Source organism: Ciona robusta, chromosome 8 (genome assembly GCF_009617815.1).
Source record: "Ciona robusta chromosome 8, ASM961781v2".
In the NCBI taxonomy this organism is placed as follows: domain Eukaryota; kingdom Metazoa; phylum Chordata; class Ascidiacea; order Phlebobranchia; family Cionidae; genus Ciona; species Ciona robusta.
The window spans coordinates 2,658,570-2,678,358 of NC_143242.1; the positions used below are offsets into that span (position 1 = coordinate 2,658,570).

The 19,789-nt window shown below is 33.3% G+C and overlaps 2 protein-coding genes and 1 long non-coding RNA gene across 4 annotated transcripts; 1 reads left to right on the forward strand and 2 right to left on the reverse strand.

Moving 5' to 3' along the window:
• Positions 1-89: 89 nt before the first annotated feature.
• On the reverse strand, positions 90-16,260 carry LOC149732255 (ephrin type-A receptor 7-like). Its single transcript, XM_089883578.1, has 20 exons — positions 16,034-16,260; positions 14,979-15,076; positions 14,473-14,605; positions 13,960-14,129; positions 13,375-13,617; positions 12,543-12,724; positions 11,064-11,254; positions 10,622-10,717; positions 9,952-10,220; positions 8,124-8,279; positions 6,592-6,757; positions 5,816-5,955; positions 4,933-5,068; positions 4,383-4,532; positions 3,715-3,788; positions 2,996-3,246; positions 2,248-2,419; positions 1,715-1,846; positions 1,110-1,261; positions 90-793 (listed from the first exon to the last, which is right to left on the reverse strand). Exons 1-20 carry the CDS (start codon positions 16,116-16,118, stop codon positions 532-534), a joined length of 3,258 nt encoding a protein of 1,085 aa, XP_089739704.1. The 5' UTR covers positions 16,119-16,260; the 3' UTR covers positions 90-531.
• A 253-nt stretch (positions 16,261-16,513) lies between these two features.
• Positions 16,514-19,154, reverse strand: LOC149732256 (uncharacterized). Of its 2 annotated transcripts, none has more exons than XM_089883655.1 (2): positions 18,230-19,154; positions 16,514-16,922 (listed from the first exon to the last, which is right to left on the reverse strand). In XM_089883655.1, exons 1-2 carry the CDS (start codon positions 18,714-18,716, stop codon positions 16,897-16,899), a joined length of 513 nt encoding a protein of 170 aa, XP_089739781.1. In that variant the 5' UTR covers positions 18,717-19,154; the 3' UTR covers positions 16,514-16,896. The 2 variants fall into 2 exon arrangements, with proteins under 2 accessions (XP_089739781.1, XP_089739780.1); XM_089883654.1 differs by lacking the exon at positions 16,514-16,922 and adding an exon at positions 17,837-18,158 and having other exon boundaries at positions 18,230-19,150.
• On the forward strand, positions 16,796-17,396 carry LOC149732257 (uncharacterized). Its single transcript, XR_016385600.1, has 2 exons — positions 16,796-16,936; positions 17,058-17,396. It is a non-coding gene; the product is annotated as an uncharacterized LOC149732257 (long non-coding RNA).
• Positions 19,155-19,789: the final 635 nt, after the last annotated feature.

The window sequence follows — 19,789 nt, forward strand, 5'->3', positions numbered from 1 at the left end:
ATTTTCTTTTTTAACTACCAAATGGGATGAGACAACAGAATGAAAAGGTGTCTCATCTCCCCCCACCCTACTATACAATTAAGCAAAGGTTGTTGAATAACTGGTGAATAGAAACGTTGTATTTGCGGAAGTACGTTCCGGCTAAAATGATTTTGTACAAAAAATATGACGCATTCTCTATCGAGGTGGGTGAGCATACACAAACTGTAACTTTTCTACATGGAGCTTCGGAAAACGGGATAAAAAAGAAAATCGGCATGCAAGGACACCTTGACTTGAAGAATCGGCTCAAAAATGAATTAAAATAAAGGGAAGCGCAAGCGTAGGTTACGTAGCGCAATGTAGTACCGTGAGAACGATAATAAAATAAGTGATAATTGTGAAAATTCGCAAGACAGGATCTTAAACTCATTGAAATAGAAGAAAACGCAAGAGACAGCCTTGATGTAAGTGCGTAAAATGAGTCTGTCGTCGGTGTAAGTAAGCGGTTATAATGTACTACATGGGCAAGGATGCAAATAAAGGCTAACGCTACATTGTCGAAACTTCGTAACTTGAATGGTGACTTAATAGATCGTCAGATGGGGAACCGTCGACCAGATCATTCGACTCCACGTACGGTTCGGTTACTTCGGCGGGATCGGGCGTTTCGCCACGAATCAGATTACCGAGTGGAGAGTCGTTGTCAGCGATGCGACAAGTGGCGTAATTGTGGTGTGACTGGCCGTCAGTGACAGTTGGCACGGGACACGGAGTGTGTGGCGGGGAGTCAGTGAAAAATAACACGTCCTCTCTGTGTAAAAATAGATGTACATATTTAGGCGTCGTGACACAGTAGTAGTTACTGCGATTAGCCCTATATCCAAAAGGGTACGAGTTCCGTGGGCGTTATGGATTGTATACATTGTCAGTCATACACTAAAAAAATAACAAATTCCTAAAGTACATATGTATAAGGTGTATGAAACCGAACACCCGTGTTATAACGAATGTCGTTGCCCCGGCACGCGAGGTCAAACAAGATCATTCATTCATTCGAACTACAGTCAGCAATAAATAGCTAAAATTAAAAAAATATATATTCATAAAAAAACAAACAACCATATTACCCTGTGCTTGCCGGACTTGCTAATGTATCCAGCACTCCACGTTGGTTTATCATGGCGTCCAATCTAGTTACCACTTGTTCGAAAGTGGGACGTGTGTTTTTATCACGATGCCAACATTCTAGCATCAGTTGGTGGAGTACGGACGGGCAATCCTGTAAAAATAGGTTTTAATGAATGTAACTTGCTTTATACTCGCGTGACGAGACAACGACAGTCGTTATAACACGGGTGTTCGGTTTCATATACACCTCGTGCCAGCCTACGAGTTGGGAAATACTGTTTTGATCTTTTCTACGTTTCACTGCTTTTTTACCCTTACATTATACATAGATACAATTAGAGCTAATCGTAGTCGAAAAATTGATCCAACGCCAACGCTTTTTGCGCATTCGATTTTGGTAAACCTGAGTTAGTAGAATGCCCATGCGCGTATACAAATCGCCTATAGTTGTACAAGCACTATACCAAACTAGAAAAACTACATCTTTATATCTGAATAATTTTTTAAAGTTAAAATTGTAAATGTATTTTAAAGGTAATAGGATTTTTTTGTACAGTATCGTTAAAAAGCGTACTATACTGAACGTATTGTAACAAATTAATACCTCGGGAGCTGGGAGTCTATACCCATCGTTAATGGCTTGTAACACTTGTTGGTTAGTTAGACTCCAGTAAGGTTTCTCACCATAAGTGATCACTTCCCATGCAAATACACCGAAACTCCAAACGTCTGATGCCTGTATGGAAATACAAACTATACGTAAAATACAAATATAGTGGGGTGGGGCAAGATGGGACATATAGCAGGGTGGGGGAAGATGGGACTTCTTTAGCATATAATATTCAAATATCTTGATCGTGTTTTAAACAATTACCAACGGTCCACGGGAGTCGTGAGGATACGGTTTTATTATTCTTTAAATGTTCTTTGTTTAATACTAAATGTGACAAGGATGTAGAATAAAAACGTGTCTCATCTTCCCCCCTCCTACCATATATATATAGTGGGGTGGGATAAGATGGGACATTTTTCATTCTCTAGCCTACAATATTTCGAAATCTAGCCTAAAAAAAAACAAGATTCCACGTTTAAAACCAAGCCAGGTAAGAAATATATTTGAAAAGTAAAATAAATCACCTGTGAATATGCCTGATACGCTACTGCTTCAGGTGCCGTCCAACGAAGCGATATTTTTCCACCCTTAGTATTAACTGTTGACTTTTTCTCGCCTATGTGGCGGATAAGACCAAAGTCGGCGACTTTGCATACGAGCTCGTTGTTTATGAGGACATTACGCGCCGCAAGATCGCTGTTGGAAAGGAGGGGTTATTATAATGCCGTGGCTTTATAGAACTGAATGAAAGAATGAATGAAACTTACTTTATCCTCGCGTGGCTGAAAAACGGAAGTCGCTAAACACGTGTTTTGTTTTAATTAGAATATGATGTCTTGGGGTGAAAATAAACGATTTTTTTAGGGGATTAAATGAGGTGTGGATTTTTAAGAAACTACGAGTTGGGCCCGTAAGTTTTAATCGGTAAAATACTGGCAAAACAAGTTTTTGCCCACACGTTTTGTAGTTTTTGTCTATCAAAACACGATAAAAAAGAAAGTAAATCTTTAAACTAGGCACATACAAAGTTACACACGTGACAACTCGTAAGCGGAAATAAGGTGTACGAAACAAAACACTCGAGTTATAACGGATATTATTGCCTAGAACAGAAGAATAAATAAGTTTCATTCATTCTCTAAACTCGTAAGCAAAAATAAGGTGATCGAAACAAAACATCAAAAGTTATAGCTTATAACAACTGACATTACCCTGCCACACAAATATAATAAGTTGTATTCAATAAAGATATAAACTGGCAACGAAACTTACCGATGAACGTAGCACATCTTGCTCAAGTAAGCCATTCCTTTTGCTACACCATGCAGCATGCGGACAAGAACCGTAGGCTTGAAGTAACGTTTTGCTCCACGATGGTGCCGCAAAAACTTCCCAAGGCAACCGTTCACCATAAGTTCGGTTACGATCATGAATGGCCGGCTTGCCATGACAACTGCTTCAAGCTTGACAATGTTGGGGTGCTGGAATCGTTCAAGGGCCTTCGCCTCGTGCAGAAAGTCAATCTATGTATAGTAGGTTTGGGTTAATATATACTAATGTGATACCTCAATATGGTTGTATACGGAAAACTGGTTATTTTTTTAATTGTAACATAGCAGAAAGTTGTTGACATTGTATTGAATGGCCGAATTCATGTTGTATAGTAGGGTGGGGAAGATGGGACACATTTTATTCTAATTTATCGTCCCATTCCGTTGTAATTAGAGAACATTTAAAGAATTAAATAACTGTATCCTCACGACTCTCATAGATCGTTGGTAATTGTTTAAAACACGATCAGGATATTTGGATATTAAGCGCCAAAGGTATCCCGTCTTTTCCCAACTATGTGATAAAACCTTTATACACGTTATATGTAAGAACATCGCGCAAGAGGTGTTAGTACCAACAAGAGGGGTTTTTAATTTCTAAATGAAACGGTTGATAAGATAATGAACCTGCGGACCATCTTACCCCGACCCACTACGTACCTGTTCATTAGGTTGGCACTGCGCATGAAGCTGCTTGATGGCAACGTCGATCACTTTACGTTTACCTCCAGTATCTGTGTGGGGTTTTGACCAGTTAGAAACCGCATCAACGATAGTTATTATAAGACGGATGTTCTATTTCATACACCTCGTGCAGGCTTACGGTTTACCACATATAGAACTAAGAGAGTCATTGTTTTTTTAGTGATTTATTTAGGAATAGCTGGCTCTTCGCTGCTACCATGGTAGGCGTATGTGTCCTTGGGCAAGACACTTAACGGCAACTGCTCCAACCCAGTGGTCCACAAAGTAACATACTCGGTAACTCGTAAGCTGGCATGAGGTGTTTGAAAAAGAACAACCATGTTTAACGACTGTCGTTTTCCGGCCACGCGAGGATAAAGTAAGTTACATTCATTCATTCAATCATTCATTCATTCATTCATTCATTCAATTTTAACAATGTGAAAGACCATAGGGTTAGAGTAATACATTAGGTGTCTTGTCCAAGGACATATACGCCCACAACGGTTGCAATGCCCAGCCTTTAATACATTCCAGAGGCAAACGCCTTACCCACCATGCTACGACGCCGGTAAACGCTATTCTGTCATTCCAAAACATCTTTGTTTAAATTATTTACTCAAAATATTTAAAAATGATTTTACCTGTTAATGTAAGCGAGCCTTGGTACACTTCACCGAATTCTCCACAACCAATTACTTTGTTTATGGATACCAAGTCAGGGTCGGTCTCACAGGAAAACTTATGCGTTTGTATCGGCCCGCACGAGAACGGGTCAACGTATGTGCGCTGGTCTAAAGAAAGGGTAGGGCATGAAAAATATCACTTTAAGGGGGGCTAAGAGAGATTTAAGATGGTTGTTTTGATTTTTTGACAGCAAAAATAAACTTTTTTCTTGATTTTTTGTTTAAGGTGTTGCCTAGTCATTGACTAAAAAAAGTATTCCAAAAATATGAGTTTAGTATTAGGTTTGGAACAAACGACACATTATGATATAAAACATAAAATCCCATAAATTAACAACGTGTTTCGGCAAATAAAATAACCAAAAAGAGCCTTGAAATACTTTTGTTTCAGAAATATATCACGAAAATAGGTAAATATATAAAAGGAACAAAATCCACAAAAAATTGTAAAGAAAAAAAAGAACAAAAAAAAGGGAAAAAATTAAAAAAAACTCTATAAAATTCTTACCAGAGAGTTCTGTACAGACAGTGAAGCCATCACACTCTTCAGAACTTGACTGTAGGGGTTTATCTAGACATGGTTTGGACTTCTGCTTTCCTGAAGTTCCACGACATCTCCTCCAAAGAAAGAAAAACACAAAACCCTGTAAAAATTAGTCAATTAAAAACCAATTAGGTTATCTACAGTACTGTGGGGTGAGAGGTTTTTTAAGAGTTGACGATTTATTTGCATTAAATGCTTATTGCAGAAAATGTGATTGCCTGTACTTAAATCTAATTACTACATTTGAAAACAGACATAACCATGTAGTATAGTAATTATAATGAATAAAACAATCTTTATGAAGCTATTTGTGGATTAGAGATGGGGAGATCGGATTTTGGTATAATGGTTTTAGGTTACACCAAATTCTATTCGATATATATGAGGTGAGGTCCTATAAGATAATGCACACCACGCCCCTGTGATTTAGGCACAAATTAGTTAAGTTTTTCAGTTTTTAGCAAAACGTGGGGTGACAAAGGCCATGGCCAAACTGCAGTTTGCATTCATTGTCGTCAAACATAGGGTACCTCATTGATTAATTTGATGAATGCAGTACAGTTTGGCTGTACTCCTTTGTATGGACACATAACAGCAGTTTAAAAGGTATTTTGCAGTTAAACTGTGTTACAGTCAAAAAAAGTTGAACTTGTCATGTTTTATATATTTAAAAAAAAAACTTTTTTTGTGTTAGAATAAAAAACAAACTTTTTGTGGTAAACGTTGTGCAGTTAAAAAAACTTTTTTGGGTAAAAGTTGGGTTGAAACATATTACATCACCCCTGTTTAAAAGTCGGGGTGTCATCCAAGTCACGCTGTTATTACACCCATGTTTACACCAACTTACCCCAAACAGTAGCACGCTTATCACAGCCACGAGGTAGACATATAATGATTCATTTGAATTGTTTGGTTTGCCTGTTGGTTTTGAAGTGAGGTCACTGGACATGGTACGGACTTCTAAAACACTGCTGTAGTTGCTTTGTCCTAAAATATCAAAAAATACGGTCTTTGATTAAAATGTATAGATCATGGATCGTGTTCTCGGGAATTTAGTTAGGTTTTTTTTTCAAATTTAGTCGGCCGACCAAATTTCTGTGCATTTCTTATTTTAGAAGTTAGTCTGTCAAAATCATCTGACTAAAATTTTATTCGGGCGACCAAAAAAGCAAAATCGAATTTAGGCGACGATTAGTTTATTCTATAGCCAAAAATGGCATTTCAGATGGGTATTAAAAGTTAGGATTTTTTTGTAACAAGGAAACTGAATTTGTTGGTACCTCTGCTACCATGCATAATGTAATATACATTTTTTGGCTTCCAAAAAAATGATAATTTTATTATAAAGTTTTGTCTGGCATTAGGTATAACATTCAAGGCTCTCTTGTCAAATTTGAAGCGTTGGAATAATATTGTTGTATATTTTAATGTGAATTAAAAAAAAGTAAATAAGAAAAAATAAGCAAAAAAAAACAAGTTTAACACATTGCAATTGCAACACACAAAAAAAAGCCATTAAAAAAAGTTTTAACAAAAAAAAAACTTAAAAGTCAAAATACATTACATAAAAAAGTTAATTTTTATCTCAGTACTAAAAGTGAAAAAAATGTACAAAATTGTTACCTGCAGTGCTTAATGCTTGAACTGCTATGTAATACTTGACCCCTGAGTTAAGTTGAGCAAGATGGGCTCGAGTTACATTCACCAGCATATGGGAGGTAGGAAGGGTGGTGGATTTAAGCTGCAATATCGCTGTTTTGTTACGGCCCTGGTCTTCCACCCAAACAACCTGTATAATGGGAAAAATGGGTTAGAAGCATTTGTTATGAAATGCAATGACATAAGAATTTTTTTGTCGTTTTTAAAGAAATTAAAGGAATGAAACTTTAGTGACGATTAGAATTTTTTTTTTTTTTCTTAAATAAAGAAATGGAATTTTAGGGAAAGTTGCATGGGTTTTTAAAGAATATATGTCATGTACAACCTACATACCAGGATATCATTTGGTTATATGGTACTGCAATGATTACTACAGTGCTTGGTAAACAATATTAAATAACTAAAAATTTATATATAGAATAGGCTTTCAAACTAAATACAAAACTTGTGTGGATAGAGTTTGGAACATACAATAAAAGTTCTCCCCATGAATATTTTCAATAGAATTCATTAAAAAACATTTTTTAAATTTTCAAGTTACCTAATTACAATTACATAACGCAATTGGAGATAGTAACTTCTTGACAGTAAAAGTTTACACCCTCAATTGTAGTTTTAATATTTGAATAAAACTGTCACAGCAAAACGCACAATAGCTATATGAATCGTGGAATGCAATTTGAGGTTTTGAGCAATTTTAATATGATTTTAAAACTATTTTAATTTCACCAGTATTTGCATTAGAAGGTAACATATATAGTAGGGTGGGGAAAGATGGGACACCTTTGGCACATAGTATCTAAATATCCTGGTCGTGTTTTAAACAATTAACAATGGTCTATGGGAGTCGTGAGAATGTGGTTTTATAAATATTTAAATGTTCTTTGTTTACTACCAAATGGGATGAGAACATAGAATGAAAACGTGTCCCATCTTCCCCCACCCTACTATACATAATATGTGTTTGATTTATTATAAAATACAAATATGAAATATATATACTATGACACTACTAGCATTGTTATCAGTATAAAATAACTTGTTATATTTTTAAATTTCTACTTTATTAAAATTAAAAACATTGTTAAAATTTCACATAATAAAAAATATAACATGTAATGTATATATATCTAATAATAAATATACACCCGTTTTTATATATAGTAGGGTGGGGGAAGATGGGACACCTTTAGCACAAAATATCACAATATCCTAATCGTGTTTTAAACAATTACCGACGGTTTATGGGAGTCGTGAGGATGTTGTTTTATAAATCTTTGAATGTTATTTGTTTACTACTAAATGGTACGAGAAAATAAAGCTAAAAAGTGTCCCATCTTCCCCCACTCTACTGTATATAGTTCAATAATATCAAAAAATAAACTGTAAAATATTAAAAAAAAACAGCATATATTTATATGCATATATTATATTACTTAACTTAGTAGCTTAACCAATTTCAAACTGGCATTTATTAGAATTTTTACTCAACTAACCTTATATGATATTTGATCTCCACTTGTGTATACGGGTGGGTTCCATTGGATGGTTACAGATGTGTAATTAGAATGGATCATATGTAGGTTTGTTGGGGTGGAAGGGTGGAATTTATCGATTGAAAATGTAACAAAAGCACTGCTGGTATTGGAAACCTAAACAATTGAAAAAAATTAAAATGTTTTTAACTTTTTTTTTTATCGACTGAAAAGTAACAAAGGCACTGCTGGTGTTATAAATTTGAAAAATTAAAAAAAAAATTAAATTAAAATGTTTTTAACTTATTTTTTATCAATTGAAAAAGTAACAAAGGCACTGCTGGTGTTATAAATTTGAAAAATTAAAAAAAACTAATTTAAAATTAAAATATGTTTTTTAACTTATTTTTATTGATTGAAAATATAACAAAAGCACTGCTGGTGTTAGAAACTTGAAATTACCCAAATTTATTATAATTTAAAACTAAAACATGGTGTTTAACTTATTTTTGTTTGTAATATCGTTTAGAGTGAGACAAAGTTGTCAATTTTGTAATTACCAGGATTTTAGGCTTAACACACGGAGTTACAATATTAGTGTAATAAAAAAATGATTTTTTATAAAATTTACTTTTACAACTGCGATAGTAAAACATAACACATGAAATGGGTTTTCTGAAACATGGGGCATATTAAATTGACACTTTACGTTTACCATAAGAGCAATTTCAAGTATTTGATAGTAGGCTATTGTTTGAACATTCACACTGACTGTTAAAATAAATTGGTTCCGGTTTTCTGATAATTGTGAAGTTGGGCAAATTTATATCGTCAGAACAAAATTGATGACCATTAATTGGACAATTAAAACGTTTTTTTTTTACAAGCATAACATAGTAGGGTAGTAGGGAAAGACCTTTAGCAGATAATATATAAATATTCTGATGTTTTAAACAATTAACAATGGTCTATCGGAGTCCTGAGAAAATGGTTTTATATTTCTATAAATGTTTTTTGTTTACTACCAAATGGGACAAGAAAATATAACAGAAAGGTGTCCCATCTTTCCCCCACCCTACTATACTTGAAACTGAAAACCCCCACCCTACTATACTTGAAAGAAAAGTAGGAAACATACAATGTTATGTCATAGATATGCTGAGAGCACTTCTGTTATGACCGCAAGATTAAAATAACATACTCAGCACACCATTAGTGGATCTGTAGGACTTAAAGTGTAATCTTATGCATAACACTTAAGTGGTCATTACTCTAACACTCTGGTCACTAATGGGATGCTATACAGACATTGCATATCAGTTTTTTCGAGCACATCATTTTCGGAGCTGCAAGGGCATTGGGGTGATGGGCCAAATCTAGCCTAAATCCCAGGTGCTTAAGGACCTCACCAAAACAGAATAAAAAGCACATCATTTTCGGACGTACAAGGGTATTGGGGTGATGGGCCAAATCCAGCCTAAATCCCAGGTGCTTAAGGACCTTCACCTCACCAAAACAGAATAAAAAAATATCAGTTTTTGATATAGAAAACTAAACAGGCATCAAGGCATGTATTAGATACCTACATAGTGGTTTATAAAAGCTTTGACATGTTAAAAACAATTATTTATGGTGGACTAATCAAATAGCTTTTTACAAAACAAAACTGCTTCCCAAAGGCACTTAAAAATGTACATATATATAAGTACAGAACCAATAAAATGTGTAAAAAACTAATAACAATAGGAAAATAGAGCTATATAGTTAATACTAATATCTATATACACACTTTGGCCCGACTGTTTAAAAAAACTTGGTTCTTCTGTCAAAATGTAAAATCAAGACTTACTTTTGGGTTGAGCATTTTATTTCTAACAGCATCTTGTCCAGTTATGGAATCGGCATGTTTATGAGTAACAGCATTTGTAGCTACAACCTGGAATGTGTACAAGCCATGCCCTGTGAGGTTGTGCATATCGACAAAGTTGGTTTTTAAGCTGCATTGATGTGGGTAGTAAAGGACACCATCACAAGCGTCAACAGTGTATGAGGGTTGGGTAGGGTCAGATTGCTTAAAGAGGCTGGAATTGTTGTTCTGCTTGCTTAAAGAGGTAGATGCTGTGGAATTTGGAGGTTTATGAGATAGTATTTTTGTGGTGGTAACAATTGAAAAATCATAGGGGAAAATTTGTTCATTTTTTGGAGGTTATGAGATAGTATTTTTAAAAAATGGTTGGAAAAAGTTGCTGCTTATTTTATACAAAATCTCACTAACAAGCTAAAAGGGGTGTTTTACTCATGTTTAACAGAGACATTGTTTTGGAGACAATTTGTGCGGGTGGTCGCAATTGATAATAATGGGAAGAAAAGGAAAATCCCAGCTGCGTTTTGTCTGTTTTTTTTAATCTAAAAAATCATGCAGCTATTTTGTGGAGTAGTGTGATATTTTGTTTTCAATAATATTTTTTTAATGTCTGTCAAAGCAAAACTGTGTTATGGAATAGATCATATTTACATACCATGGTTTATAGAATGTACTTGACAAAAAACACAGTAAAATATTTTCTGGCAGTTTCCGAAATCTTGCGGCTTTTCCCATTCAAGACGTGCTGCACCTGTTGTATAAAATATATAAACATTATATTAATAATACTTAAACAAAATAAAGTTGTTTTATCAAATATAAAGACGTTTTTACTAATGTGGGCATCTTTAAACAAAAAAAAAGTAGATCATATTGGAGTAATACTTTATTACATTAAATATAAATACATTACCTTTTGAGTTACTTAACAAAAAAAATTAGAAATATAATATCTATATAATTTTTACAATAATTTCTAAAATATATATATATAGAATTAATACAAAAATTTTTCTTTATAATAATAAAAAATTAAAAATGTTGAATAATAATATATATCTAAAATTTACAATAGAGCTTTACTTTCCTAATTGTACCTGGGACAGTGGTTGATTTGATCACTTTAAGTTTCAATGGTGGTGAAGGTAGCTGTGGACAGACCCCACAACCATCTAAGTAACTAGTTGATACGAGGTGTCCGTCACTACACACACATGATATGGAGCCTACATGGTGGGTGTATGAAACTGATGGGCATTTTGTGCAGTTTTGATTGCCTGAAGTTGGCCTAAGAAAAAAGTTGTGTTAAATTGGAAGTTAAATTGATTTGGTATTCAATTGTAGTTGGGTGTTGTGAAAGTTTTTAAAACGTCATTTTTAATTAAAAAATATAAATATTTTCAAACAAAATTCAAAACTTTGAAGCAAAATTTTAAAAGTTGATTGTTGTTAAAATGTAATATATATATATTAATTTTAAAAAATAAACCTCCCTTTTTATAAAAAATACATATATATAATATAATATATATTATTATTATTATATAGATTTTTTTAAATTTTAATTATTTTTACTACTGAATAAAAAACAGAAATCCCATTTTAGAAAATTTGGCAAAAATAGAAAACGAAACACATTTTGAGTTTGTGAAAATATTTTTCCGAAAAAAAAGAGGATTTGTGTAAATTTACGGATTAACAAAAACGTGGCTTTAATCTGTAATCCTGTTGGCAGTAATAGAAATGATGGCTTAATAATTTAAAACATTATCGCCAAATCTGTTTGGGTGGGGCAAAAAGATTACCAGAAGTTGCAAATATCAATACAGGCTTAGAAGAAATTGTTGCGATGTCGTGACAGTTGGCACATGTATTTCATGGAAATCATAACTACACAAATCCGATTTGTCATAGAATTACAAATACTTTAAGCTATTGTTGATATTTATATCTGTACATGAATTGCGTATTGTTTCATTCATTTTTTTAATTTATATAGTAGGGTGGGGGGAGATGGGACACCTTTTTATTTGATTATCTCGTCCCATTTGGTAATAAACAAAGAACATTCAAAGAATTATAAAACCTTATTCTCAATACTCCCATAAAACGATGTTAATTGTTTAAAACTCGATCAGGATTTTTAGACATTATGTGCTAAAGGTGTCCCATCTTCCCACACCCTACTATATGTAGATTCATGGACGCTATTTTTCGAACTTTTGCGAATGCTTATAGTCATCAAAAATAGCGAACCTTACAGGTTAATATAGTGAATGCAGTATAATTTCACACCATTAACTTGCATATACATTTTAAGTTAGATAAAATCCTTTTTTAAATAAAATTGTGGTGCAAAATCATAGGTCACCCATGTTAAAAAGTTAGGGTCACATGTAATAACCCTAGGCTAAAACTAAAAAAAAAAATAATTAAATAAAACTACACTTATACAAGGTTGTACGGTCAGACTACTGGGTAATAAATCAACCCAAGCCTAAATCTCATGGAAGTTGCTACTATAGGACCTCAAGCATATAATATAATGTCAGACTAAGTGTTAACCCAAGTCTTACTTGTACATGTTGCGTGGACATGGTTGGCAGGTTCTCATGTTATGATCAGGTTGATAGCCTGCCTCACAGTAGCAAGCACCAGTCCTTACATTCCACCTTCCATCACTTGTACAGTGGTTTACTGGTTGAGAGGAAACTTCAGAATTTGCTGGATGCGACCTTTCAACGCAACTACCGTTTACCTGGAATTAAAAGGATTCAAAATAAATGTTTTGTGCTTTTTAATCATATGTATATATATATATATATATGTTTTGGTGAATATTTTAGTGTAGAATAAGAAAATTTATAGGTTTGTATTATTGTATAAAGTGTGTATAGTATATGTATATATAATGTAAATGTATAACATATTTTTCTTTACATATATATATATATATATATATATATATATATATATAATATATATATTTTTTTTCTATATGCATATATATATATTTATTTGCTTAATTTTAACAAATTGAAATAAAATATAATATACATAACTGTTTTATTTGTATTTTAAAATATGAAAATCTCGAATTTAACCTACTTTAGCTAAAGTATTTTTTCTAAACATATTATGTTTTTTATATTTTTTTTGGATGGGAATAGATAATGCAATTAGAAGTTTGTTCAAGTATAGTCATAAAAGCTGGTGAGCAAGAGCTTAGTACAATGCAAAATGTTTGTGAGAGTGATTACTCTACTTTGATTTGTTTTGTCCCACAAACAGCTAATTAAAATTTAATCAGCACACAGTTTAAATGGACTGCTGTTAATCACTACACCACTACTTCCTTAATGGGGAAATTAGGGAAATGAGATACAGCAACAAAACAAGCAGTAATACCTTCACTAGTGAGGTGTCTAACTCTCCGGTTAACGTCTCGGGAAAAATGGCCAAGCTTTGTATTTCCATGGGGCACACTATGCTGTAGACACGCACTGATACAAGAGCTATGCATGCGCCTTTGTCCACGATTGCAACATAGACGCCGGCGTGGGATATATCGATAGATTGTGGGATTTCTATGTTTACGATTTCAGTGTTCAGCACTTCAGTCCAGTCGGAGTTAGAATCGGCAAACTGGTCCTGAGGTTAAATGGAAAAAATAGATTAATGGATTTTATATGAAGTGGTTTATGATTTGGGAAAGAATAAGAATATGGATACTAATTCACATTGCATGAATATAAAATTTAATTCACATGAAACAAATGAAATTGTCAACAAATGTCAAATACATACTATATATGCAGGAATAAGCTGTGCATTTATGCCATAAGAATATGGGTCCCGATCCACACTATTACAAAACAACTAAAATCACACAAAACCAAGTAGAATTCAAATAAAATGGAAATAAACAATTTGGATCATTCCCTTACATATTAATGGTTGAAATGATCCAATACTTATTAAAGAAAATTTTACCTCAGCAGCAACTGTGTCAATCTTTGTAAAAACACTTTCGTTCAGTTGTGGAACTTCTGATTGGTGACTGGTGATTGCGTAATAAATTTTGAAAGTTTCCGGGCAGATTGTATCTTTATTCTCACATTCTCTCATCCAGAAGTTTAGCTCAACGTAAAGACGGGAGCGCCCTGTTAAAAAATTCATATATTTGAATTTTTGTATCGAGATTCGAAATTAAAAAATTTAATCACGTTGACTTGTTTTCGTTGTAGTTAAGAATGGATATATAATATATATATAACAACAAATTGTGCTGAGTTTGTTAATTACTTTAAATGTTCCTAATATATATGTTTATATTATATATAAAGGCCATTTATTTTTAGGTCAAAAAATTAAAACATACTTTTGAATAATATATATATATATATATATATATAGGCCTATATACCTATTTTAAGAAAAAAAATTGATATTTTAAAAAAGTTGTTCTCCAAAATTGTCTTCAAAACTCGGTTATGAAAATTTTACCAATAAGTTTCATGTAGGGAGAGCGGAGCCAGTTTTGTACGTTGGTTTTATAAGATTGGGTGTCTTGTGAGTCTGGGCAGATTTGAAAGGCACGAACTGATGGATTCAGTTGGTGAAATGTAACCTCATCCCACTGTAACAACAAAAGATTTAAATTAACAAAACACGGAAGTGTTTGGTAAAGAGAAAAGCACTGTGTGATACATGACAGGAGTTCATGGGAAAATGGGGTGTATGTCTCTTTAATGTGATGTGAAGACAAAACAAATCAAGTTAAGAGAAAAGATAATATGCTCTACTTGGTAAAAACAAAAATTCAATATACATTACATTATATAAGCGATATACATAATACAATCATATAATACATTAATTTTAATAACATTTTAATGTATATGATTGTAATGTGCAGTAACGCTTTAATTCTTTAATGAAATTGATTTTTTGTTATGTATTTTCATCATAGGTCTGTGTACACATAATACATTGTGTTATTTATTGATCACCTTAACCTCTGGAGAGAAGTCCTCAATATTGTTGACATAAGTTGTCATGTTCCATCCTATTAAATCGGACGTGGCATTCCTTGTGTTTAAAATTTCAACTGACAAAAAAAAACAGTTATAAAAAAATACATTTTAAACAGGCTAATGAGTACTAATTATTAATTGTTAATAATTTTGAAAAAGTATGCCTACTAAGTGTTAATTGTATAGGTCATTTGGGTAAAACACAGTAAAAAATCCACACCCAAACAATTTAAAAGGCTTATAGTAATAGGAAAGCATTAATATTCATTGTGACATGACAGGTGATAAATAAACAGATACAAATTGAATACTTGGCCTATTTAACTGCACCCACCATTGGAAAATAGTTCACTAGTTCAGTATAAGTAATTTTGGTGCACAAATATGTTTGTTTGTAAAAAAATAAATTTTTCCGCTCAGTTTGCTTCTCGCTTTTGGCGTGATGGAAATTTGCAAAGCGCTAAAACATGAAAATCAATATACAGGGACAAACGCGCTACAGGATTAACATTAATTATTCATCTCAGGTCTTAAGCAGGGAAGAGTGTCCCTAACTCGTGCCAATCTTAGTTAATTGAAGCACTTAGGCAACTCAATTTAGGTGATTGAACTCTTTATATCAAAGTTAAGATAAAAATAAAGATTTTCGTTTTTTTAAAACCTTTCTACTTTAAACAACAGGTACTGGTAGTGAGGCATATATAATATGATAATTTTACAATGTTATCATTTACAGTTAATTTGCCATAAAATTAATATGCTAGTCTCATTAGCACATTTTTATTTGGTGCTAGTGAAGAATCTCCCCCCCCACCTTATTTGCTAATCACTAACCCCTAACTCCTAGGTTAGGGGGTTAGGTGTTGATGGTTAGGGGGTTAGTGGTTATAAGGGGTTAGTGGTTAGCAAATAAGGTGGGGGGAAGACTCTTCACTAGAACCTTTTATTTTTAATATTTAACATAAAAGTAAATAACACATTTCGTAATCGTTAAATCGTAATACACACGTAACAAGAAAATGATATTTTACCTTGATATGAAGTAACGAAGTGCACGAAATTCGCAAAAAGGATTAGGAGACTTGAAACTGGAAACATCTTTGCGGGTATAACCATCTATAGAGTTTCAGAAACACGTAACAGGTGGCCATTATACACCACACACTTTATCATATTATCTGCCACCTTTGGAGAGACGCTCGTCAATTCCTATCATAATTATGTAGCTTAACTGAAACATATAGGTATACGGAGTCAAATTTGAGTTCGACTTAATAGGCTGGCAATGACTAAAACTCTTCACTAAAATATATAGAACGATCCGACAGACGCACTCACAGTTTCATCATAGATATCTAAACATATAGATAGGAAACTAGCGAAATCGTTCAGACGCGTCACGCTTCGATGGGTCTGGTAAAAAGTTGATTCGCGGCAATCACGTGAATCGAAGTCAATGATGTTAAAACTCGGATAGTAAGTTTAATGTATCTTCTGAAACCGCATTGCAGTTGTGAGGCAGGTAAATGTTTAATTGTTTTAAGATTGTGTTTGGTACCTTATACGTAAAATGTTTTGGCTGCTTAAAACTTTTGTACACTGTATAACTAACACGCACGTGCATACGCCCATTTCGTTAATCGATATTTATTGTAATACCGATATACCTAATCCTACTAATTTACTCTATCAGTGCACCAATATTGAAGTAATAATATTAATATATATATTACAATGAGTCATTGCTGCATTCCTGGCTGTACATATGTGTACAAAAATGCAATTATAAAACGGTCTCTTTTTAAAATATTACGTCCGGAGTTTGCAAAGTCCGAAGAAAAACGGAATCATCGGGAAAGTTTGGTGCAGAGCATCTTGTCTATCCGTGATCCAACTAAGGGTGACAAGATAAAAGACATGCTGCATAGAGAAATGTAGGTTTTAATATAGTTTACGTAATGTTTCTTCTAATTGATAATGAAGAACTCACACATTTTTATATAATACTTACTTTGCTGGTTATGAATTGTTTATTTATATTTATTATTTCTATAGGGCATCTATCTGTGAAGCACATTTTACGGAAAATGATTTCACAGTGCACTCAAAATCTAAAACATTAAAATTAGGATCAATTCCAACACTACACATGCCTGAAAACTTAACAGGATCAATTAAGTATGTTGCACATCTCTTACTTTAAGGATTCTCATCTAATAATACTTAGCGGTTACCATGTGAAGTGCCCATAAAGAATGAAAAGACAGATGTGGGGGTTCTTTCCTACACTAATCCCTTCTATTGTTTACACTGTTTTCCTACACTTTGAATTTCTTTTTTCTGTTGCCTTAAGTTTCAATTAGGTTTCTTAAATAAAAATGTCAAAACTTAAAATGAACTGGTGTACAAATTATATTTGCAAAGTTTACAACAAACACATACACAGTGATTATTAACAAGCAACAGCCTTTTAGCTCGGGGTGCTTGAGATACCCGATCTGACCTGCTGCTCTACCCAAATTTATCACTTCTCGAGGTTTTTTTTGTTAAAGCAGGACAGAGGCGCTTCCCCGAGATCCAAATTTAGGTCAAAGAGCACACAAGTATTTATAGAAACAAAATCTACATGGAGGCACCTTCTGGGACACTATGTATATAAACACACAAAACAGAATTAGGTATTTTTGCACATCTGTTTCAGATCACTCCTAATCCCCTTTGATATACAAGAACGTACAGAGCGCTTGTTCCTAAACATGCATTTAGCCAAGTTGTGACCTAAAAGTTTTAAGAATAAGTGGAGCATGAAGTTTATGACCTGAATAAGGGCATCATAGTCTTGTTCCCATTTATTAAATAAAGAATCCACAAAAGCATGATATTCCTGATCCCTTTTTACAAAATCTATAACACGTGACAAATTGATATTATCTGGTTGCTTGGATGTCTCTACCTCATACAACATAAAAACTTTATTCATGAATGTTTTAAAAATAGAATTAGGACAGTGTAATGCATTTTCCGATTTTCTCATTGCAGAAACAAATTTATAACTTGGCTCATCTTGACAGAATGTTTAAAGAATGATTTGGTGATGGGTTTTGTAATGTTGTATGGCCTTTTTAATTAAGAATCCACTAATATATTCAAGTATTTCTGAAATATAATTATTTATTAAACTCACAGCTCCGAAAACAAATGAAAATTTTAGAGTTTTATATACATACCTAGATCACGTTCGCCTATGTTCTCGATATTGTAACCAGCAGCATTGGTATGTTGTGTGTTTTTGTTTTTTTGGTTTGCGATTGCATCCAGAATTTTTATTAAAATTTGAGCAGCCAAGTGTTGTGGCATTCCTAGATTTTCATCTGCATTCATACAAAGCTTGTTATACTCCATGTACAATTTTTTACAATTCTGATGCTGTTTGTAGTTTCCAACTAAATCTTTGATGGTTTTGTATGACTGCTGTGGCATTGAATAATACTTTTCTGGAATTACAATACCTATAGAAGTGGATGCTGTAAGGGCTGCCTGGTATATCAATCTTATTTCGTCGTCTGTAGTATCAACTTTGTTGTGACTCTCTTTGTGAATGGTTAAATCGTATGGATCATAAAATGAAGCACTACAATTTTCACAGGTGAATGTGACACGAACTTGCTCAAGCTCAAGCAACGCTTCTCTGACTTCCTTTAAATTGCTGCACATTATGAAATTTAAATTTCCTGTTATATTCTATGTATCTGTTTGAGAATATTTGCTTAATATTTAATGTAAGCCATTTGACACATTGAAGCAACGTAAATAAATTCCAGTCTGCAGAATATATAAGATATTGTTCAAAACTAAAAGTTTGCGCATACACGTGCGACGTGTCATACTCTGCAGACTGGACTGATTTAATGCGTTCGATCTGTTTATACCAGATCCAGTCAAGCGTGAAGCGTCTGAAACTGGTTTTTCGTTGATAATTCAAACAAAGTACTATATTATAACGTGAAACTTTCAAATATAAAGAAAAATATTGATATTAACGTAAATTGTTTCTTTTTAAATAATAATATTTCGGAAATTAGCAGTTAAAGTGCAAAAATCACTTGTCACGTGACCTTAGTTTCCTATCTATATGTTTAGATATCTATGGTTTCATTCACAAAGTTACGATAGTTGCTGAAATATGTTCTCACAGTTTTTCTCTAGAGGGCGTTGAATGGTCCCGTTTGGGGAGTGATTAGAAATCTAAGCCCTGTATCTCGTGTGGTACTGTAACGACTAGGCGATAATACTGACTCATACAGAAGGAATTTTGTATCTCGAAACTGTGGTAAACAACACTAGACGAACGGATTTACCGACTTTTTAAATACTCCGAACCAGAGTCCGTATAAATGTTTATATACCGACTCTGCTCCAAAGGAAACTGCATTATGTACGAACTAGATAGCAGTCGCGAACAGCCTATTTTGTTTTCATTTAGAAGTAAACAAAACGGCTAAAACAATACCTTCTATATTCTTTATATTACAAAGAAATACTCATTTTCGTTAAAAACATGGTGGCTATCACATCTGTACAGACAGCAGGGAATTCTGAATCTTTGCATGAACCTACGTCATTGAACAAAAACTGAACAGGTGCGACATGAGAAATATAACAGCTGCATGTGATTTTGAATTACATAAAAGCGATGGAATGTCTGTATGATTTTTCTATGATTTGTAATGATGATAAGTAGATTATACAATCGTCGTAGAGGATTCACAAACATACGAACGTAGAGG